This window comes from Coffea eugenioides, chromosome 3 (assembly GCF_003713205.1).
Source record: "Coffea eugenioides isolate CCC68of chromosome 3, Ceug_1.0, whole genome shotgun sequence".
NCBI classification, from domain to species: domain Eukaryota; kingdom Viridiplantae; phylum Streptophyta; class Magnoliopsida; order Gentianales; family Rubiaceae; genus Coffea; species Coffea eugenioides.
Genome location: NC_040037.1, coordinates 24,172,920 through 24,197,432, shown reverse-complemented (window position 1 = coordinate 24,197,432; position 24,513 = coordinate 24,172,920). Strand labels below are relative to the sequence as shown.

The 24,513-nt window shown below is 34.1% G+C and overlaps 2 protein-coding genes across 3 annotated transcripts; one reads left to right on the top strand and one right to left on the bottom strand.

The window, feature by feature from the left end:
- The first annotated feature begins 1,765 nt into the window (after nucleotides 1–1,765).
- On the top strand, nucleotides 1,766–13,294 carry LOC113765254. Of its 2 annotated transcripts, XM_027309369.1 has the most exons (12): nucleotides 1,766–2,062; nucleotides 2,168–2,244; nucleotides 2,645–2,720; nucleotides 2,890–2,962; nucleotides 3,052–3,103; nucleotides 3,394–3,455; nucleotides 5,614–5,677; nucleotides 7,236–7,293; nucleotides 7,382–7,468; nucleotides 7,938–8,031; nucleotides 12,372–12,478; nucleotides 12,828–13,294. In XM_027309369.1, the coding sequence occupies exons 1-11, from the start codon at nucleotides 1,944–1,946 to the stop codon at nucleotides 12,462–12,464; spliced, it is 855 nt and encodes a 284-aa protein (XP_027165170.1). In that variant the 5' UTR covers nucleotides 1,766–1,943; the 3' UTR covers nucleotides 12,465–12,478; nucleotides 12,828–13,294. The 2 variants fall into 2 exon arrangements, with proteins under 2 accessions (XP_027165170.1, XP_027165171.1); XM_027309370.1 differs by lacking the exon at nucleotides 1,766–2,062 and having other exon boundaries at nucleotides 2,645–2,716.
- Nucleotides 13,295–17,754: 4,460 nt separating this feature from the next.
- On the bottom strand, nucleotides 17,755–18,871 carry LOC113764626 (tetrapyrrole-binding protein, chloroplastic). The gene has a single exon (XM_027308587.1). The coding sequence runs from the start codon at nucleotides 18,800–18,802 to the stop codon at nucleotides 17,990–17,992; it is 813 nt and encodes a 270-aa protein (XP_027164388.1). The 5' UTR covers nucleotides 18,803–18,871; the 3' UTR covers nucleotides 17,755–17,989.
- Between the last annotated feature and the right edge of the window lie 5,642 nt (nucleotides 18,872–24,513).

Below are 24,513 nucleotides of genomic sequence, written 5' to 3'. Positions count from 1 at the left end.
ACAATCACCAAATGCAAATCGTCTTTTGCTGAATCCCCCCCATTTAAACCATCACTCACGTACACCCTAAGTTACTTAGCACACAAGGAGGAAAAATTCATTCACTTAATCAACTAAGATAATACATCGAGAGGGGTCTAAGCCCTTCGAAAACATCCATTTTAAAAGAGGGGTTAAAATCACAACAAAATTTGTATCCGTCTATGAAATCAAACTTAAAACGGACTAACAATTTCAAAGGAAAGTTGGAAGTTCTTAAAAGAACATTTTTGTTTTAAACCAGAAAATTCAGCTTTGCACGACGCTATTTGAAAAGTCATATCTTGAGTTCTGTAAGTCCAAAAATCACAGACTTTATACCGTTGGAAACTAGATTCAAAGCACTACAATTGTTTCGAAGACACTTTTGTAAGATTCAATCTAAAAGTAGATCAAAATTTGGCCTCAAGTTACAGCTTTACCAAGTTTAAGAGCAAATCAGGTTTGAATTTCAGTTATTTTTGTGAAATTTCTGGCACTTGTAGAAATAGAGTAAAAATCTGAAACTTACAAAGTTGAAAGAATTCTATATCTAGTTTCAAATGCCACAAACGGAACTCGATTTGAATTTTTTACACCAAGATATCCAGATTTTTCTAACGTTGGTCAGCACGACTTGCGAAAAATTTTCAAAAAAATAGGGCAGCAAGAACTCCACTCTTTTGACTTCTTAAGTCCAAAATTTTTGCTCAACCCACTCACCCATTCATAGATTAACATCTAACAAAGATTATTGAGCTAGATTTCACCCCAAAATTCAAAAATCAGGGTTGGAAACCAACTGATCAGATCGGCTAGCACACAGGGAAAATTTTCAAAACTTTGTCCTCCAACAAATCACATCCAATATTCATCTGATACATGAGATTTCCACAATAAATACAAACCAACATATATCAAGTCTTATAGCATCAAAATCTACCATAACTTCCATCACAAAACATGAAAGATTCTCAAGTCATCTAGCCTAAATTTTTTAGGGTTTAAGAGACCCTTTCATAGCAACCAACATCTATTACTAATTCTTGCATGGAATCAAAGATCAAGTAGAGTGGAGTTCATTACCTCTTCCAAGCTTCTTTAACCCTAACTAAGTCCAAGCTTTGCATCACTAAATCCACCAAAAACCACCACAAGACAAGGCCTTTCTTCAAACTTGAACAACTTCTAAAGGTGAGTGAAGATTTGGAAGATTTTAGAGCAAGATTTTGTGGTTGGAGAATGAGTTTTTTCTTCCCCACTTTTGCAGCCTCAAGATTCGGCCAAGGAGAGAGAGAAGAAGGGAAGATGAAGGCTTGAATGATGATTTGAAATGAAATGAAAGGTGGCACTTTAGTTGTTTAAGAAGTCAACTAGGAATAGTTGTAAATAGTGCCATGCACTCACTAGTTTTTCTCTTGTTTCTTACTCTCAAATATTAATCTAATCTGTCAAGATAGTTTCTCTTACTACACTAATACTCACTCTTAATAGTCCGAAGTTAACTCCCTAAATCACCAATTAATCGCGTCGGTGCGACTTTTGCAAAATTTTTTTTTGACGCGTAAACGATGAACATATGATTTAAATAAAGTTCATGTTAAAATGATAAAATTAAATGATATGCCAATACAAATGATTTAAAATAGATAAAATTAAGAATAAAAGTGTAAGTTCTCACAATTTTCCTTAGTTTTCTCTAATCCTGAGCTATTTAATTACCCATCCTACGTCGCATTAGTATTAGTTTTATATCATCCATTCTATTTTCTACGCTTTAGAGAGATGTTTCCCAGCTCGAGTTGCACCAATTTTAAACCGACCCGTTGAACAACGGTTCACCGATTTCAATCCTTTCAAAACCAAAGCTATTTTGAAATTCCTAAAAATTCAAAAGGTTTAGGAAATTCAATTTAGGGAAAGAAATGTTAGAATTGAAATCGATCTCAAAAATTCCTCCCAAGATCATCTCTAATTTTTTGTTAATTTGCCTAGCGTGGCATCTGATCATACTTGAGCTAGGCTCCACTGTATCAGCCATCAGGTAAAAACTCAACAATCCTCTCTTTTTTGTAATTTGTCTCCAATTTTGAAATTCCCCATTAATTTTTGGTTTTAATGTTTTTTTTTTTGTTTTTTGGTTTAACAGGAAAGATGTGAGCCTTCAGGAGAATCGTCATTGCAGAACTACAGTTCAAGGAAGATACTTACTCTCTGACGATAATGGTACAATTTGATTTTTTTTCCTCTCCCTCTTTATACCTGTTAATTAGTTTCTAATATAACAAAATTTCAAAATTTTCCTTATTTGGGAAGTTTTTTCTGTTATTATTTTTCCCCTTGAACTATTTTGTATGTTAGAACTTTGTCTTATCGTGTAAGGGAATTGTTATTGGCACTCTCTTAGCTTTTAACCGGGTGAATTGTAGATAATAATAGCTCTATTCTGAATTTCATTCACAACCATGTAAATTATAGATTCTAATTTAGATGAGATGTAAGGGAATTTTTATCATTTTACCTCGGTTAAAAAGTCGTGTGCCAGTAACAGATATGAGTGTGTAACTTACAATTTTCTGGTAAATATTTGGATGGATTTTTAAGGGAATAAGTTTTAGTGTTGTAGGTCATGTATGTGATGCACTCTCAGTTGATCCAAAGTCCAGATGCTGTCCTATCAGAGGAGAGCAATTCTCTTGTCAGTGAGTTAATCCCTAATTTCCTTTTTAATTATCAGGCCACATATTTGTGTTGCGGTTTTTGGGAGAGTTTTTCTATTTCTGGCACGAAAGATTGTGTCATGGGAAAATGGATGTCTGTTGTAGTTTATAGTGCTTTATTGCTTCCTAAACTGCTTTTACTCCATTGCAGTGGCTGCAACCTTGTTTCACAATGCTGTAACTCTTATGAATATTGTGTTTCGTGCTGCCTCAATCCAGCTCGGGTAATTTGTTCATTGTTTCTGTTGGTTGATAATATTTTTCGATTTTAGGAGTTTATTATATCACTTTTAAGTCATAAATTGGTCTGCAGACACAAAAGGATCTGGTGTTGAAGCTTAAGATAGCAAAGCCAGTAAGTGCAGGTGATGTTTCACTGTGCATTTCATTCAATTAGGCAGTAAAAACAGAAGAAGATTTTTATATTCTTATTTTTTCTGGTTTTAGCCTTATGAATGATTTTTGAAGTGTACTTATTCAGCTTAACAATTTTTATTTCTCCTTTGAAGTGATTATGCTAAATTTCAGTTATTTTAGGTGCTCCGACCATTTGTGCTGGGGGATACATGTTTATCTCCAGTGCTGCATGTTCTGGTTTCCATGGTACTTAATGGCTTCACTAAGTTGTTAATTATAGTGTTCATTGTGATGGCAGGAACCTACTCAAGCATTTTTGATTATTGTGCTGGGAGGTGTCGCCATAATTCAGAGAGTGTAGTAAGACTCATTTTCCTTCTATTTTTGTTATTGTTTAGGATGGTCATATACTTTGAACTTGACATGAATATGAGGTGCTGGCTATAATTTTTCTTTGCTGACTTTCACCCAGACAACTATTAAAACTTTGGAGTGAAGTTATAAAACAACGTTCGTATTTTTTTCTATTAATGTTTGATATTTAGTTATGATTATTCATTATTGGATTTTTTTTGTTAGGGATTTATCTGTTCTTTATTAAATGTTTTATAAGTTGTTTAGGAGAAGAAACACTTAACAGACTTAACTGTATCTGTTTCTCTGAGTGTATGAAATAAAGGAGAGAAGGTACGAAAAGTTTTAATAATTCTCTCCTGAATTTTTTATGCTAAGTTGCAGTGATAAATATCTAGAAAGCTTCTAATATCAATGAATAATGAATGCGCGGTTTGTTCTTTTTGTTTTGTCTTTAAGTCACACATGTATAGATCAAGAGTTGTAATTGAACTAGAAGCAGCATATGCACAGCATCCTTCCTCCGTAATAGAAATGTAAATTTCCCATGGTTGCACTATCAGTGTGTTTTCTAACATAAACAATGAAATGCCCAACCCTTGCTGAATAGTCTCTATTGACTCCTAGAGACTGATAATTTGGTAATTCATTCTTAGTCCATTTTAGAACATATCCAATATGTGATGTTTAAAACCTCATGTCTATAAATTACATGGAATGGAAAACAATGTAAAATTTTTGTTTCTCTTTGTGTCTTGGTCTTATCTTGTTCTCCCATGCTGTCTTTACTAAGAGATGAACCATTTACTTCCCCTAGATTTTGTGTAACATTAACGTGACTTTTTAGTTTAAGGTTGTCCTACAGAATTTGAGCAGAGCAAATTTTGAAAAAAAGTTGTATGAGGAAGCCTAATAGCAGGAGAGATTTTTTTTTTGAAAGAAAGTTAATCAGAAACTATGTTCAGTTGGCAGACTATGTAAACAGAAAAGTGTTTTTTTTTTTGAAAGAAAGTTAATCAGAAGCTACATTCAGTTGGCAGACTATGTAGTAAACAGAAAAGTGTTTTTTGTAAGAGATGTATTCATATGAAAGGAAAGAGGAAGAGAACGTATCTCTGATAATGTTCAAGTCATGAAATCATCTATCCGTAGTAGGACTCATTACTCCACAATGGTTCATGTTGGACAGATGTTGACTGTATAACATATAATTTATTTGATTACAATTGTGTAAGGCCTATTGTCCATACAATTTTGGAAGGGCTCATTATTGTCCGTACAAACCTTAAAATGGTATAGTGAATTATGTTGATCTTGAAATTATGTGGTTCTTGTAGATTTGTAGCTTCTAGTGAAATAGGTCTTGGACTGCTGTAACCATTGGTGATGAGTAGTTTTTTGATTCAGTGCCTTTTCTGTGTTTTTGCATCGAACATTTCTTATTCTAGTTTATGCTGCTCAATGTGGGAAAGCAGAATTTGAAGCCCAAGCTTTCCACATGTTTTGGAAGTCCCTTAACAATTCAAGCAGATATTGAATTGTCTGCCTTTTAATTCTTATATTCTTCGAATGTGATTAGCTGGGAGTAATCAATGAAATTTTCCAGTTAAGAAGTTTTAACTATTATTTAAAATGGTAATGTTGGTAAATTGAAGCTGAAGTTCTGGGTTTTGTTTTCTCTAAAACCAAGTCAAGTATTGACCTGGAGTTCTTAAAATTTACACTTTCATCTTGAGCTCATTTGCAGCAAAATATGAGAACACACTGGAAGTAAAGAGCGATAGGGGAAGAACAAGTGACTGTTAATTTTTATTATTATTATTAATTTTTTTGCCAATATGACTACTTTCCTTGTCTGTTTTCTTTTCCTGTTTTTCTTTTTTTTTTTTTTTGGGGGTGTTGGGGGGGGGGGGGGGGTGGTTGGCTGGCTTAGCCCCCATGCAAGCAATCTTTTTTCTGGTCTGTATCCAGTTTTGACTTGATATTCATTCCTTTGTCCTTTCTGCATTATTTAGTTCTCTATCATATAATCGTCTGAATACCATCTACGTTTAGTTGCTTATCATTGTCATATGTAGTCAGCTTACCTGATAGATGTGGATGTAACTTTATTTGATCCGGTTGACTGTTATATAACATTTTGCGAATCTTGCTGGTTTTCCAGGTCCATGAGAATGCGTATCTAAGTGATTTTCATCATTGTTTCTCTCTACCATCTAATTCTTCTGGTGAGTATTAAATAATTTCTGTTTGAATAATTTATAGTTGCTGATAGGTGGGAAAATGATTGGTGGTCTGGGATGCAGCTAATACTGTTATGTTTGAAAAGCACCCATGAGTGAACTTCACGGTCCATCATTCAATTACTTTTTCAACAATTATTCCCGCTGGTATGCCTATTCCCTGATCTATTCCTCTGTAGGTGATTAACAAGACCCTGAAGGGTATTGATGTGCCAGTCTATTCTTCGCATTATCTACATTTGCCTTTCCCTAGTGGTTTGTCTCGCACTTAGAGATTTCTTTATATTGGTGGAACATTTTTTTGAGTTTCTGATCCTAGAGTCACGTTACTTTAGAGTAAGGATAACTGAAAGCTTGATCTATGCTGTTCCGCATATTTCTCTGTGATAATTTTATGCACAAATTATGGAGAATCTTTTCTTGGAGGACAGAAATGCTAAGGCTATGTTTAACACATTTATATGGGAATTCATTTTACACAAAAGTAAAAGAAAAGAGAATAATACTAAGTCACTCGTGAGAAGAACCTCAAAAGTTCAATGTGTAATCCTTTTTCTCATTGTGGGAATTACAATTGACTAATAGAACCTACGCTCAAAGTAAGATGATTACATGCGCACCTAAAGTTTGTTGTTAGACTTTGTCCATCAGATGCCCAGTGTTGTTTTGAACAGTTAGTGCAGCAACTTTCTTTAGAATATAAAATTCACTGGCATTGGGGTTTCGGTATTGCTAGGTTTCCTTGCTTCCAGATGGTTTTTTAGTTTAATAGTTTGTTTGACTTTATTTCTAATAAATTTGAATTTAGTTTAGTTAAGAACATGGCAAAATGTTGCAGCAGCAATTTGCCAGGGATTGAAACTGTTCCCCATGGGCCCCACTTACAGATTACTTTCTCTTGCTGAGTATATACTGACAGGCTAACTTAGACAGCAGTAACTTGCTTGAACACCAGATCTCCTTTGATGAAGAACGTAAGAGTTTTACTCTAGTAATTTTTTGAAGACAGCTATCCAATGATTTTTCTTAGTGAACATAAGAAGAGATTTGAATGTCCTTTGATTTATGAGGTAGACGACTCTTGAGTATTTCTTGAAGAAAAACAGATTATCATATGGAAGACTTTTTGAGAGCAAGAACTGTTCAAATCTAATGTTGTCGAGAACAACATTTCTCGAATGAGAAACACTCAAGTAAAGCTTGAAGGCTATTTCAGGGGATGATTTCCTTGAGTTCAAAGTCATGCTATAGCTTGAAGGCTTGCTCTTAGGTTTTTAAACACCCTAATCACCATCCAGAACTCTTAATAGTGCAATTCATTGAACATAAATATTAAATTTCTGCACGTCTTAACTTGCCGAGTTTCAGAGAGGAGAGTGATTTATTTTGCTAGACACTCTAGCTTGCCCCTCGGAAGACCTGCCTGCTTTTCTAGAGGTCTTGACATGTCATTTATTGTTTTATCTAGTGATTTATTGCTCAAGTTGATTGTCTGACAAATAGCAGATAGATACCTCTAAAATCTGAATATATGTTGCAACAGGGGATTCAGACGTGCAAATAGAAGCAAGACTGGTTGGCATAAAGATCATTGCCGGAAGGTGAGATATCATATTACGGTCATACTTGGTCTATGCACCTTATTAATTTATCACCTGGTCTCATTATTTGGATCTTGTTTGGAGATAGGCAAGGGGAATCATGTGACTCAGTATGCAAGTCAAACGGACAATCTTGTGTGCCCAACAAGTTAGCTCTACTTAACCAGTGCCAGATGTAAGTTCCATGTACATGGATGTTCGATCACCTTCTTGCTTTTCGGTGTTTCTACTTTTTCGCGTTTCTGTTCAATAGTTCAGTTGTTACTGAACTTCATAATGACTGATGTTTTAACATTGATCCTACATATAAAACTGGATCTCCATTTTTAAAAGCATATATTTTGTCAATTTTTTGGGTGCATAACACAATTAATCACTCCATCTCCCTTTGCAAGTGTGACATTTCCATTTGGTTATAGGAGAAAATTGATAATCTTCTTTCTGCCTTGACATCTATTCTCTTCTTTTTCTGTTGTGTACCTGTACTTTGGCTGGAGGATAAAATTTATCTCCTGCAGTGCTAGTAGCAATTGGATGAATTATGCAGGATTCACAATTTCTTGTATAGTGTACATGTAATCTATCTTTAATCTGTCCTTGACTTTCTGCAATAATAGGATTTTTTTTTTAAAAATCTTCAATAGCATGCAGAAGTACTTTAGCTGCAAAGGATCATGTTTGGCGAGTATTGGAGCTGATCAACCTGCTGAAGTAGTTGATGATGCTCCAAATGATCTGGTACACTATATTTCTTGTCGCTTTTCTGTAGTTTCCCTTTGTAGTAGTTATTTTACTGGTAAGCAAACATTATCCATTGATACCAGCATATATCTAACTTAAAGGCGGTTTTGATATATTGAAGGAGACTATATGTTGTTCTGCAGAAAATTTATCTTTCTCTGCCAGTGGCTAGGCTGATTAATTGGTAAATCTTTACCAGGATGTAACTTTTGAACGAGGAGAAGACATGCTAATGATGAGAAAATATAAACAACTTGCAACTTTTTTTTTTTAAAGGGACTGAGACTTGATGCAGATTTGTTAGGAACTAACAGTAATTGCAAGCATCTAAAATGACCCCATTTTTGGTGGATTTTACAGTCCAATGGCTTAGGAGTTTCAAGATATTGAGAAAATTTGAATCTCAACAAAATTGCGTCATTATTTACGATTTTGTTTCATGAAACCAGGGGCGGATTTAAAGGGGGGGCACTGGGGGCACGGGCCCCCACTGCCCCCCTTAAATTCCTATAATAGTTCTATAATTTTGACATAATTTTAAAGGTGCCCCCAGAATTTTTTTTAAAAAAATGTGAAAGAATGGGTCACAAAATTTATATCATTCACTTTCCTCCTTTGGTCCCCATTTTCCCCCAACAGGGCCAAGTACCAATTATATCAGTCATTACTTTTGGTCCCCACTTCCCAAGTTCCATTTACTCCTCTGGTCCCCCATTTCCTTTCACAACCGATGACCCCTCTTCTTCGACACCCAACTAACAACTCTTTTTATTTATCACTTCATCCAATCATCATTAATCATTTACTTCCTTTGTCTCCACTCCCCAAGTTCCATTTACTCCTCTGGCTCTTGGTTGTCCCCACTCGCCAACATACGATTGCCACTTTTTCTTCCACAACCAAAGCTTGTTACTCTTTCTCTTGATCACTTCATTCGATTTAGAGATTTCACCAGAATCAATTGATCTTCTGGGATCTGGGTCTGCCACTGATTTGCAGCTCTTTTTACCAACTTTAGGAGACCATCAAAATCAGGTTCTAAACAGTTACTTCTTATTATTATTATTTTAAATTTGTTTGCAAATATATTGCTAGAGCATGAGACTATTACTGTTTTAAAGAAATTTGAAAATTGATTAGTTAATGTAATAATTAATAAATGGGTTATTTGATAAATATTTTAACTTGTGAAATGGTGATTTTATGGATTTATAATTTATTTTTTATTTTCCTTGATTAGTTTCTTATATTGGAGTTAATGTAATGATGAATAGAGGACCATTTGACACATATTTTAACTTTTAAATTATTCTTGTATGGATCCTTTTGTCTAATTAACTTGATTAGGTTCATATGTTGTGATTAATGATTTGATATAGTAATGAATAAATAAGTCATTTAATAAATAACTTTAACTTGTAAAATAGTTCTTGGATAGATTTTATTGTACATTTAATATTTTAATTGGATTAGTATCTTATATATTGATTTTAATTTCTTTAGCTATGGAGAGATATTTCAAGAGGAAATCAATGGAAAAAGAGTCATCTAATAAAGAAGAAGCCAAGGATAATGAAAGTGCAAAAAATGACAATAAAAGAAGTTACTTGGGGATTAACTTAGATGAATTACCTGCGGATCCAGCCCAAAGAAAAAAAATTGGGGATTATCATCCAAAACTTCATGATGAAATTCGGAGATATTACTTACAAAAGGGACCATGTCAACCTCATGATTATTACATTAATAATTTTGAGTTTGTCTTTTTATGTTTTTCATGGAATATACATATCATTTGTACTTGTTGGTGAATTTAAAAAATTAAAAAAAGAGTAGATAAAAAATTTTAGTGTTATTTTTGCCCCCACTAAGATTTTTTTCTGGCTCCGCCACTGCATGAAACAACATAGAAAGAAGAAATTGTCTGGAAAAATGATACTGAAACTTAACTGGAAATATTATTCTGTCCTTCTCCATAGTAAGATGTCTCAAAAGTTCTCCAAGTCAATTGCCAAACCGGATGAGGTTAAAAGAAGGGGGGGGGGGGGAGAACATACTTTATTCTCCCACTCATTTACTTGCATAAGTTGTTGCATTCTGTCATTTCTCCTGTTATTATGATCATTTGCAAAAGTGTCACAGGCAGGAGATGGAAGTAAGTGATGCCTACTTTGATTTATGATTTGGTCTTTAGGTAAAAACCAGTAGCAAAGCCTTGATCAGGAGCTAATGTTGCTCAAACCCTTGAAGTTTGCTGAGATGGACTAAAAGAAGAATACTAATGTTCTTTTAAATATCATCTAGCATCATCTTATCAACATATTGAATCAAATACAAGCTAAACCTGAATGGTGTTAGAAATCTCATATCATTTTTTGTTTCTTTAAGTAAGGATTGTTTTCATGTCTAGAGTGTTTCATACTTTAACTTGTTATCTAATTGTGCTTTTATTCAACTTTTTCCCGAACATGACTTTCGATTAAAATGTACTAGTTTCCTTTTTTGTTGGTTTCTTCTCTAAATTCGATTGAATGAGTTTATGTTGCAGCTAATGTTAAAATTAAAGATAATTGGAAATGTGCTCAAGTTTTATTTGGCAGAGTTTGGTTTAGAAAGTGAACTAAAGATTTACTATCTACTAGGTATATCTACTGTTTTCCAACTTAGCTGTGAAATTCTAGTGCCAAATTAGGAAATAGGTAGCTTTTGACGAGCGAGGAATTTTTCATTTTTTGGGAGTTTTATATAAGAATATATGCATATATTGGTTAAATGCTTAGAAATACTAGTTGTGATTAATTACATCTAAATCTTTTTTATTGCAATATCAGTACATTACATTCTTGACGTGTCTAACCAAAACATTAACTATTCTAGTTAAATGGACTATTTCTATGCAATAAACACATATGATTGAGTATTCATCTATCTATTTTGTGGTTTGCTGTATGATCTGCTGACTTTGAAGACACGTTCGAGATACAAACTGTAGCTAAGAGCAGGCAGCATGAGATCATGGAGATGTTTTCCTTGTATACAGTAGTATTAAGAGCATTTTGATTTAAAAAACCATAAAGACCACAGTAAACTGTGCATTAAAGTTAATCTCCACCATAACCACTACTTTTTTTGTTCAGGAAATAATAATATGATTCCTTTTCAGGCATCATGACTATTTCATCAATTCTGTCACAATATTTGATCTCATTAAACATCATTATGATAAAAAAAATGATGAAGAGAGAAAAAAATTATAAACTGCCAAATTACACTCTGTTTTGTGAGCATTCCTGAAAGAAAAGTCAAATAGACGTGTGCGTGCATGCAGAGAGAGAGAGAGAGAGAGAGAGAGAGATCTATAATCTCATTTACCAGTATTCCTTGGGCGGTAAAGGTTTCCAAGACTTAGGCACCATTTGGATTGAAAGAAAGGAAGGGAAAGGAGAGGAAAGGATACCAATGGAAAAGAAAGGAAAGGAGAGTGGTGGAAAGTGGTTTACATTCATCCTGTTTGGATTATATGTGGAGAGAAAGAAAGGAAATACTGGATTTTTGTTTGGACTGAGGAAGGAAAAGAAAGGAAAGGAAAAGATCAAGTGTTAATTTATTGGAAAAGATAGGGAAACATTGATCTTTTAAAAAAATTTAAATTGTTTCAATAAATTGGGTTTCATCTCCCTTCATTTCCGCCCAAAACCATAACTCAACAAAATAACTAGACTCTCTCCCTCCCTTTCCCTTCCTATCCTTTCCTTTCCCTCTACAAAAATCAATCCAAAGAATAGAAGCCAAATCCCTCCAATTCCTCTCTTTTGCTTTCCCTTCCATTCCCTCAATCGAAAAGGCGCCTTAAAGTGCTTTCCTTCATGTTTTACATTGTCTTTAAGCGCATGGTGCCTCTTGCTAATGAAAGAGAAATACAGTTTTGCATGCTTCAGAGAATTTTTTAGTTTGAAGAAGGGCTCCACATTTAACTGGTGGAGGATTTTGGCTGCATAATTATCGGTTTCATAAAAAATGTGAAATACATACACATATTGAGGGGAGCATAGAGTTTTAACTCGAGAAAGTCAACTGTGACCTCAAATAATGACACTGGTTCCTGTTCTTAGTTTATTATTATGTTGGATTTTGATGGTGAATCAGAGGAAAACAGAATGAATGGCTGCTACAGTTACAGGTTTATTTACATGATACGAAATTGCTTACAGCTGTTGAAGATGTATGTGTACAATATACTTTTCTGTATTTCTAAAAGCACCTAGCTAAACACTATTAGTGACATGAATAATTTGATAGAGCTTGTCTTTTGATCTGTTGGTTCTTTTGGCTCGCAGAACCCAGGAGCATGCTTGTACACAGAAAAACAATCAATTCTTTCTTGTGATGGTTCGCATCAGCATACGAGGAGGCTTTGCCCCTGTGCATAGCATGTTTGGAAAAGGTAGCATTTTTCCCACTCATCCATTTTAAAATAGTTGCTTGTAGTGAAATTTGTCAAAATTACCATGGACTTGTGTTTATGGGCTTGGGATCTCCATAAACAAGCAAATAGAAAATGATCCAAGTTTACAGCACCTCTTTCGTAATTTATGGCACCTCTTGCATGAGAGTCGTATCCGTGATGCAGACATGCTATGTTTACTTTGTATTATAGCTTCATGCAATTTCTACTTTCTACTTTGATAACATTGTCAATATTAAATTTTAGGATGTAGACATGCTGTACTAAAACTCAAAAGCATGGTTCAAGGTTGTATAATAAAATGTCCAAATGCCATGTACATATGCAGGAACCTTCTCATCTTCAATGCTCGCGTATGTCAATTGTTTATTTCTTTTTGATGGAGGAAGAGCTTGCAGGAAATCATTAGTTAATTTACAGCTTCCAGCTTGTTGGGAGGAAAGAAATTGAGCTCCAAAACCTCTAGGATTGTTAATGCTGTTCCATTTTTCTTTTTGATTAATTTGGGGAAGCAAAAGTTGGGCAGCTTAGTCTTTGAGAATAGGCCGTTCCTCATATTCATTTCTTCCGTTTGGCATGTTAGTGTCTTATTAATCTAGCCAGCTTTTAAACCGAAAGCTCTGTGGCTACTATTCTGCTCCATTCAATGGTATTGGTGTGATTGGCTGTAGATTTCAGGTTCTAGATGGATCTCTGTCAACCTAAACAGGAGGAGGAGTGATTTAAATCTTCTCCCTTGATTGCTCTGTTTGATCCTTGTTATTGAAATAATTTGCGCTGTTAACATTATCATCTTATTGGTCCTATTTGTTTACGAAGACTCCTATCCGCCTGGAGAGAAGTCTCCGACTTGCAATTTCTTATTCAATAGACATGTTTGAAGGCTTGAAGAGGATAATCTAATAGGGATGCTAGCTGAGATTTCTGCAGTTTCAAACGTGAATTATAGTCATATTACCGTTGAGGTGATGTGCTTCAAAACGTGCACGGCATGATTCATTTATCAGAAACATATATCATTTGACAAGAAATAAATGAGAAAAGTGTACTAAACCGAAAAAATCGTAACTAAAGAAAGAGAATCAGATTAATAAATCTCAGTTTAGTTCAACAATTCATTGATGTCTTTTAGGAAACGAGTTCAGTTGGATAAAATATAATCGGAAGATGTCAATGTGACAGGTAGGATAAAAGATCACTCATGTGACAGAGAACAAAGAGTACCCAGAGAGTCAAGACAAATAATGAACAAACTACGAACTTAACATGAATTGAATCAATAAGAAACTGTCCAATTCTCTCAATGTTTGTTTGCATTCTCTTAACAGTTTTTCCCTTCGAGAAACCGTCTGCCAAACAGTGGGTAAGGAGCCGAATGGTTAGAGGTCTGTTAGGCAAGATAAAGTGGTAGGCCTCTAAGAAGCATAGTTGTGGTGGACGTTTGCAACTCGACAAATCGGTCAAATATAGTATGCCAAAAAACGCCTTGCAGAAAATTGTCTCTCTACTTGCTGGTTTTTTATGGTATGGGGGTTGCAGAAAATTGTCTCTCTACTCGCTGGTTTTTTATGGTATGGGGGTATAACGTTGCATCATGGAGTGCAATGGTTAGAGATCTGTGCACCTGTGAGATGAGGAGGCTTGAGTTTAACTTGATTGGAGGTTTTGGAACAAGATTTAGATGCTTGAATGTATCTAAAACGTTTGTGCTAAATAAGATAAAAGAGTCTGGATCAAATGCGTGCCTGACCTTTCAATGATAGGAAGATGTTTTTGGAATATTGAAGTGCCTTCTGACTGCACTCTTCATGTTTATAGAGGACAATCTTGAAGTTGTGACCTAAAGGTGAGAAGTAAATCAGGGTTGTTGTGAGAAGTTAATCAGGGTTGTGGTCGATGATGGTAAACCTACTATCCTGTTATGGGATAATGGCAAGCTAGTGGACCATTATAGCAAGCTTTTTCTAGTGATATAGTCAACCTGGTTTTTCCCATATCAATGGCATCCCTGTGGCATCCCTGTGGACCATTATTGCAGGGTTTTCCTATTATCATAGTGACTGAAATTGGTAGTACTCATTCTGCCAAAGTTGACTCAAATCATACAGGATACGATGTGGAAGTGACCAGCTGGAAGGAGAGTAAATGCTCAGGTACAATCAAATTGATTCAAAGCATCCCTATACAAGTTACACCGGCCTGATCAGTATGTATGGTTGGCTTATTCACCTGCTACATTTATACTTGCTTCTGCAAGATGGCTGAGAGGTTCTCAATTGAAGTTGTCGTATAAGGTGGTTAAGACTAGGAGATGTATTTGACGCATTGCATTTATTCTTGGAAAAATCGTTCAAAACGTTTTTTTTTTTATATTTTGCCAAATTAATCATTTCATAATTCACTTTTAAAATGTTAACTTTTTGTACTTTACAAATTCAAGTTAGTAAAATTGGTTCCAACCTAAGTTTTTGACCACTTTTCAACTTGATATCACCACGTGACTAACATGTAGCCATTTTTTTATGTACAAAAAAAAAAATCATATTTCACTTTTTAGTAGCAAAAATGAATATGGATTGGGTTAAATCCACTTGTTTAAGGGAAAAATGAATATGTTTCAAATCAAATCTTACTTTTTTAGGGCAAAAAATGAATATAAATTGGGTCAATTGTTTAATTACAAATGAGATTTCACTTTTTCACTCTTCAAAAAATAATCATGTATGGATCACGTGATCGATTCAGAAATAAAAGATAATAGAAAATCTAGATTAGAATCAAATTTTACCGACTTGATTTTGCAAGGGAGGTAAAGTTATCATTTTAAAAGTTGTAGATGAAAAAAGTCATTTGGTGAGATGTGAGAGAAGTTTTGAATAATTTTCCCTTTATTTTTTGTAAGGGTAGATTGAATACAAAGGATCGTATAATTAAAAAAAAAAAAAAAAAACGAAGGGTCGTAAGAGACAATGTTGCTTGCAAATATATGGAATATGCTGCTTTTGCCATCAGATGCTGGAAATTTCTGATGACTGATTTTTTAAACATGTTTTTCCATCACCGTTGGCAAAACAATTTTGACATTAGCAAACTGAGTTGTTTGGCGGTTAGTGAATGGCATCATTCTACTTGTGGTGGTAAGATACTAAGATCGGCCCTGGCTATCACTGTCGATTGGTTGTGGTGATTTAGAAATATGGTGCTGCTTTACAAGGGCGGTGTCTAATGTCCTCCAATTATGCAAACTATCAGCAATGAGACAATGTATGTGACTCATTCGTCTAGAGGTGTTAAGAAGACACAAACAAATTGGTGACTTGTGGTGGAGCAGGAACAATCTGATCAGGTATTTTCTTAGTTTCGGTACTATTGGTTGATAGCTTGATAGTTGATACTTAGCTAATTTGTTTAATATTTTATTACTGGGGAATTCTTACCTGAGAAATAAATAAAGAAGTTAATTTAGAATCATTTCATGCAAGGAAATAATGACCAAGTGTAAGTGCAATGAAAATTTGATTTGTTTGACGAATAAATATTTTGAGAAAAAAAAAACTAACATGGAGACAAATATTCAATTAAGCTTAAGAAATCAGAATGCTAATTGAGTGGGATTTTAATATTTGTGTAAAAAAAAATATAATTTAAAAGAAGAAAATCATGGGGAATTTGTCCAAATCAGCATTTACGGAACTAAAGTATAATAAGGCGCTTTCTTATGCACACAAACATAGAGAGAAAATCACTTAAGGAGAAGGTATTACATGCTTCATGTGCATCACGTGACATGGTACGTGATGTACTAGTATTAAATTGACAAATAATAGCGATGAATCATGTATTGTCTTCTACCTCCTAGACAAGATATAAGCAACTAAAGTACAATTATCTAGTGACAAATTATTAGTATTAGTGCACCATGTGACAATGTCAAGTGGTGCATCTGGAGTATCCAATCTTATTCTGTAAATACGGTAAACCAAAGAACAGCAGATGAATAATTTCCATATAAATCTTATCCTATGATAGTCTCCTCTGATAAATGGTAGTGAGCTACGCTGAATGAGAAGGAAGTGTATTAAGAAACCTACTACTATGTGATTATCTTAGTAAGAAGGTAAATAAAATTAAGAAGTCATGAAAACCTACAAAAAGAAGGAGATTGAAAAGCCATCCAAATCAGCTCCATGATAATGTTATTGTAAAATAGAAGTAACTAATATATCAATTTGTCTAACCATAAGGGAAAGTATATTGTTTCCTTAATTTCCTAAATTGGAGGGTGGATGAGCTTGATAAGCAATTGAGCAATTACCAAAAAAAAAAAAAAAAGGTTTTGTTTTTGTAATTTCTAACGTTGGAAAATGGACATCACGTCAGGCATGTATGTAGAGAAATTAGAAGAATGGTTCATTTACAATTTCTTCGAGGAAGGAAATAATGGTGGAACGTAAATCCGTTGAAAATTTGACAAGATTATAAGAACATTAGACAAGAAGCCCTAACCATGGATCTAATCGCTCAAAACTATTAAGCTTCCTATTACCTCATTCCAATTTCCACATAATAAATGCCTGAAAAGAGAGTAGTATATACAACTCATGTTTGACTGACAAAAAAAAATAAAGGTTTTTTTTTTAACGGGTGCCCACTAATGTTAAGTGGATATCAGTACACGTAAATCACGCATAATCTATGATGTGAATTCACACTAATAATTATTGTCACATTTTGCATTTATATATATTTTTTATTTAAATTTACATTTTCAAAATTTTGACACGTGAATTCCATTTCGACGAGTAGCTGTAGATGCACAAACCCAAATATTAATTAAGAATAACCTCTGGATACGTAAGCAATAAAACATACTTGCCTCATTCGATAACATTACAATGTACCATCCTGCCAGTTACTGATTTGCCTAATGATCAAATTTTTGTTTAGGTACTTGGATTCTAAGAAATATAGAGTAACGTTACAATTTCTACAGACAAATGTCATATAGAATCTACATGAAAAATTAAAGTTTGAACAAAAATTTTAATTTCTCTAAATACACAAGTTTCAGCAACCTAGATCAAGCCGCGTCAATTATAACAAATTTGAAGAGCTAATTGGGTTATGTTGGTTAGTCGTATATTCATTATATTTCTATTTTGAATTCAAATTTCATGTTCGAAGTTGCGATCAAATCGATTTATTAAAAAGAATCGATTCAATACATTTCTTATATATCTATAGGTACTAGATTGTATTTGAATTTAGATTTCCGATCAACCTATACTGGTTGATTGCCCCCATTAGGTTCCTGAGCATAAAATTATACAAAAACGGGTCATTCCAAAGAAAATGAACACTAAGAAAAACAACAATCCCAGTCAATCGATGTTTTCAATGCATCTATGTAATATGATATTAATATATAAATTCACAAATTTGTCAGTATGTTGATTCAATTTTTCTTTCTTGGCACAACTTGACAAAAATCTAAAAGCTGTAATCTGGCTTGAAAATTCCTTTGCTCAATGGTGGTTTAGCACTACTACTCCTCAGGCCTCCATTTTCTGCTCCTTTTTCTTGAGTCAATGGTTTTTCTTCTTCTTCTTCTTCGTCTTCTTCATCTCCTTCAAAAGCAGGATGGCTCAATATGCGATTCAGCAACTGAGTTCCTCTGAGTGCATTAGTCAATGGGAGATGTCCCTCAGGAGTTTCATCATTCATTTCCCACGTAAATTCACTAGGAAAAGACCTGTAATTATACTGCTCAACCTCCGTATCAAGCTTCTTCATCCAACCAACTTTGAGGAAGAATTTGGTGAAGTCTCTGCTCACTTTATTCCATATCTTTTTCTGCACGCTGTAGCCATACTTGTCATTGCTGTATTTTCTCCACAGTTCATCAATGGTCCTGAGATCATCCTCAGAGATGAACTGGACTTCAGAGAAGAAAACATAGCCACGCTTCTGGGCTGCTTCACCAGCTAGAACGATGAGGAGACGGCGGGTTTCTTCGTCGGCTTGCCGGAAGTCTTTCAAGGACAAATGTTGTTGAAGGAGGTCAAAAGAGATGGTTTGTGAGGTGGAAGGAGTGGTGGAGGAGGTGGAAGTGGTGGATGATAGGGAAAAAGTGGCGAAGATTGACTGGGAAAGAGATAGGGTGTTGCTGGTTTTTGTAGTTGTTGGTTTGAGAAAGGAGGAGGAGGTGGAGGAGAAATTGCTTCTTGGGCAGTCTATGGAGTGGCGCCGCCGTAGAGAACGGTGGTGATGGTGGTGGATGGACTTGAAATAGTTAGTGGCCATAAAGAATTTATCGTTTGTGATGAGAGTTTGTTTGATTGTCCAGAGAGAATCAAGAATGAAATGTAGGAGAAATAATAAAGGGGGATTTGGGCCAAAGATAAGAAGTGTGTGAGAACTGAGCTGTGAAATCAAACGGGTCATCAGGAGCAATAAAATGCTGGAATGTGATTGGCTAGAAAGGGGTGAGGTACGATACTCTATCTTTATGAAAATCAGTCATTAAAGTTCCAAAAATACTCTTTAACTTATTTGGCTCCCATGTCTTGATGCTAAGGTATCAAAGGATGAATTGTGACCTGAAAAAACAAGTAAAAGGGAAACGCAGAAGGAAACTATTATTGTACACAAGTTAATGGGGAGTCCTTTTTTCTCTTCAAAAAAAAAAAAAAATCAGATACTTATAACGGTTTAGCTAATAGACGTTCATTAAGTATTCATTAAAAGTAATAGGATTCTCAAAAAAAAGTGTCACAATTCAGGAAATGCAATAAATATGAATGTATATATTTATATGATAACTTAGATGTGATTTAGGTGTCGTTTTAAGTGCTTCTTAGGTACCATTAGAAAAACTCTATATATAATTGATAAAAAATAGAAAAATAACGAACTTTTAAAATCCAAGATATTGCACCAAATATAAAACAGATATTGAAGTTAGATGGAATGAAAATAGTTAACTCAAACACCAACCGATGGCTACTTTCAATTTAAGCTACCCGGGCAATTCAATTTTGCTACCTTTAATCAATGATGAAAAGGTGATATATGTGAAGAGAGAAGACAAATTAAGAAATCTACCAATATTCGATTTTAGAAAAAAGAAAAAAATAATAAGTGAACATCTACAGAATGAAAGAGAACGAAGAGCTGTTTAAATCGATCCCATATGAATGTCATTACAAAGAAGGAAAAAATGTAATTGGTTTAAAATTATAAGGAATATTTGAGATTTGACAGATCTGATTGGAAGATAATTAATTTCCAATTGACCAACTACAAGAAGAAGAAAAGAAAAGGGCATAGAGTTTACTTGATAGCTGGCCATATTACGAGAGAAGAATTTTTTTACCAGAGCAACTTTCAATTAAATACCAACACTACCCTTGACGAGTCAAAGTCTCAATCTCATCAATTTAATTTCATGATCCCACCACATCTTTAGTTTGTGATTTATTCAGTTTCTCCCCTAATTATCTCTCTCTTAGTCATTCTATCTCTACAAGTCGGATAGAAATGTCAATCCTCTCTAGTACATCTCACCCTTATTTATCAGACAGCTATCCTCTTCCATCTTTAGCCTTCCCTGTCTCAATATTTTTAATTTCTTTTTTTTTTCTTCAATAAAATAAAGCCTCTCAAAGTTATAACCAATTAAGATGTTCAATAAAAAGGGGAAGAAAAAAGACTACCGATTAGGATGTAAAAGGGTTAAGAAAACCTGAAATAACAATGACAAGTTTTAATTAAGAATAGAGGATACAAGCACTTCGTTGTCAAATGGACAATTAACAAACCTTTAACTAGGTTAGATGAATATGAGACAATGTATATGTATTATTATATGGAGTTAGACTTGTGAAGGGTATTGTGGGTACTTTAAATGAAAGTTGCTCTAGCGCCAATCTTACTTGATTTACTAAATTGAAAATTTGAATATCTTAAATTTTTGATATGGATAAATTACAAAAGAAGGAAAAGAACAGATGAATTAATGAAGAATCTTTGCATGAAAGGAAATAACAAAGGAACATAAAGTGCACTAAAGTCTATTTGGTTTGAATAGCAAAATTAAAAGGGGAAAAACTTGGAAAATGGGTAAATGAATAAGTGAGTTTTTTAACGAGGGTGCAACTTTTACACAATTCATAACAATGAAATAGGTTACATTCAAAAAAGCATCAAAAACAAATATTATAATTAAATTTTTAAAGATGCAATTTGAACATTGGTTGAAGAAGTAAGTGCGCCCCATAAGAACCTAGCATTGCCATGTCATGATGACAGGATGCATCATAACATGGCACTAAAAGGTCATCATAGCATGGCCCATTAATGAGTCAACATGTGGGACCCATATACTAGCATCGCATGGGATATGCGGCAGGGACGGTTATCAGAAGGATCGTCCCCGGTCAATATTTGATCAAAAAATATTATACGGTCCAAATTTCATTTTATATCACGATTTTAATAACATATGTGAGATCCACAAAAATTTGTTCTAAAGTTATACGTTATTCAAAGTAAGTTACATCATGTGCAAACAAAGTTACGCGCCGTACAAAATGTACATAATTATCAAGAATGGTTGTACCTGCCCGTGATCCCATGGCATGTGGTCCACGTGGCTTAAACTAAAAAAAGGCTAAAAAATTGGTTCTTAATTCAATCATACTAACTTTTGATGTAGTAAATATTGCTACTAATTGAGTTTTTTGAGTGTTGATAATTTTACTAAGGATTGTTTACGTGGAAGATCACTTGTGAATCTTGGTTACCCAAGTTCTTTTAAAGCCTTGTGGTGAATGGAGTAGAAGAGAAAATTAAATGATGAAGTGGCACTGAAGTCAAGTCACGACCCATGTGTATTCAGATAATATTTTTGTAAGTCATGAACTTTCTTTACATAAGGAATTTCTATCTGAGCTCTACCAGTCAAATTAGGTATATTAGGAAAATAAGCACAAACTATTCTATTCATGGTGTGTTTTGAATATTACTCTCTCTAGCACACTTTTGTGTCTAGGTTCAAATATTTTTTAAACTCAAGACCAAATCCTTCGCTGAACTATTCTGGACTTCATTCTTCTCAAGCAGGCTGAAACAGCCATATACTTGTTTTAACCCAAATGAATTCTTACCACGCTTTTAAAAAGGATACTTGTTGAGATATCCCACATCGATTTGAGGAAAGGAATGGAATGTGTATAAAAACTTGGGTGCTTGGACTATTGAGTAAGTTGGATTAATCAATTTGAACCATTGAATTTTGGTCCAAAAATTGTTTAGTCCAACTCCTAGACCTGGGTCGTAAGGGTATCGGAGCAAATTTTGCGTGGTTTCTGTCTGGGTCAACGGATTATGGTTTTGACTATTCAAGGAAATGCAATAACTAAGTGCTGTGTAGGGTTAAGTGCCACATCGAATGGGTATCACTCTGAAGCCCGTATGAGCCGTTTGAATTCTAACAAGTTTTACGAGAACGCAAAATCCTAAAGATGGGGAGAATGAAATATCTCACATCGATTTGAGAAAGGAAATGGAATGTGTATAAAACCTTGGGTGTTTAAACTATTGAGTAATTTGGGTTAATCATTTTGGGCCAATGGATTTCAGTCCAAAAGTTGCTTGGACCAATTCTTGGACTCGGATCGTGACACTTGTCTTATTGAATAATCCATCTTCTCTTTAAAAGGTCCGGTGGCATCTCTTTCAAAATAACTTTCCAGAACTTTTGAGCCTTGAGTATTTTTATCTTACTTTTACAAACCATAGAAAGAGTTCGGGTAGAGTTTTTGAGTTTTCTGACAAAGCAAGACAACGCTACTCGGGTGGCAAAGAACTCCGTAGACTAGGTTTGTTGTTAAAATGATTGTGTTTGAGCATGACAAAAAATATAGTAAAGCGAGGTTGCTACTGAAAACAATAAAAATCTCGATGAAGTAATTGCATTTGAGCCATAAAAGAAAAGGCATATTGTATTAAGCTAATTTGTGTTGCTGCCATAGGTGTAAAGAAGAACAGCATGGATCTTAATCAATACGGTTATTAGTTTCAATATCCAAAGAGGAGAAAGACCTTTGACAGTGAGTATTAGCCTTTAGTGCCGAAATACTATAAATGTCTGTCCTGATTTATTCTTCTTCTTTTTTATTTCGCCACCGAACTACTATAAATCTCTGTCCTTGTTTACTCTTTTTTTTTTTGGAATAATTTCACATACCTCTCCTGAGGTTTCTGATACTTGCACTGACACCCTCCAAGGTTTTAAAAATTTCACTGACCTCCCCTGGCAGAGATTTGGAGAACTTTGCTTATATCATGATAGCTGAAATTACCACTTTGTCCTATGAAATTGGGACTAATAAATAATGTAAATTTTGGGGAAAAAATGCATCAAAATTAGTTAATTACATTTAACTAGAATAACATAAATTTGATGTCTAATTAAGCTAATTAGAACTCCATTACAGAAAGGTGCCAATTGAGGAAGAAATTGGGTGCCATTTTTTGTGACTGGTATGATTTGACAAAGATGATTGATCAAATTTCTAATATTGTAGCCATGTAACTAGAAGGGAAGAAATAGAGAAAAAAAAAACAAAGGAAAAAGAAGAAGAAAATGGAGACAAAGTGAAGATGCTATTCATTTATTAGGAGTAAAGGTGATTTAAAGCAGAAATCAAGGTATAAATTTCCTTTTCATCTTAGCCTCCTATTACAAAGTGTTCTTGTGAATTGATTTCAAGAAAACTAGTATATTATCTACAATACATTATGAACTACTTTACTTGATCAGTAGATTTTTTAGTTGGTAATAAAACTAAATTCTTGTTCTTCATGTATCCTGTTGTTATGTGTAAATTTATACTATGAGAAAGGGATATTAGAAAGATATTAAGAGTTGAAATAAATATTGGTGTGTTGTTTTAAATCTTATATTAAGTAAAAGTTGTATTTTGTTGTTGACATATGAGGGTGAATTCCATGATTCTCCCCTATGGTTTTCTACTAAATGTTTTCACTATGAACTCTAAATGCAGCACAAAACAATAACTTTATATGCTCCCAAACCCTTGCTGCTCATAATCATAATCTTGAGGGTGTAGATGCAATTGTGATGCTTATATACACTTCCAGCTGAATAAAAAATCTGGCAGTTAAAACTTACAGGTAGCCATTGCTATGGCTGTTAAAACATTGCTAATGTTTCCATGTGATGTTTGAAAGTTTTTGAATTATATTGACACTCCCTCAACTTTACTAATCATTTCAACCTTTTAATAACTTGCAATCTTCTACTAATACATGGACCAAGAGGGCATTCATGGAATAAAAATCTCATCTTACTCATGAAAATAATATTTTAATCATATTTGGACTGAATTGTTACCAAAATCTCAAAAGGGTGGTTAGTGAAATTTTTAAAACCTTAGGGAGTGTCAGTGCAAGTGTCAGAAACCTCAGGGGAGGTTTGTGAAATTATCCCTTTTTTTTTTTTAATTTGGCTGCAAATTTACTTTGAGAGTCATTATTGCTTTTATTGCATGCATCTCTATTAATGTTGTTTGCTCACTTAAGTTACTTGGTATAACGTAAGTGTTTGCATTGTGGTATTTTCGTAGTGGGACAGTTTTGATTTAATACTTTCAATCCATTTCATTGGAATTTTTCAAATCTGAAAAAGTTCTTAAATTTAGCCAAAATTATATATGAACCTATTCACCATCTCTCTAGGTTCGCCTATTCGGGACAAGAATAACTTTTGGAACCTCAACCAGGGCAGCTTACAACTAAAGGTTGCCATTTGTTTACATAAGGATCTTTTTTTTTTCATGTCCCCTGAGATGACTTCCTCTTTTATAACTCAAATATCATACAAGTTTTAGCAACACCAAGTAATTATTTTATGAGATATGTCACCAAATTTTAACACACCACACACAGTAATCTACACACTACACTACTACAGCCTAATTAGCCACAAA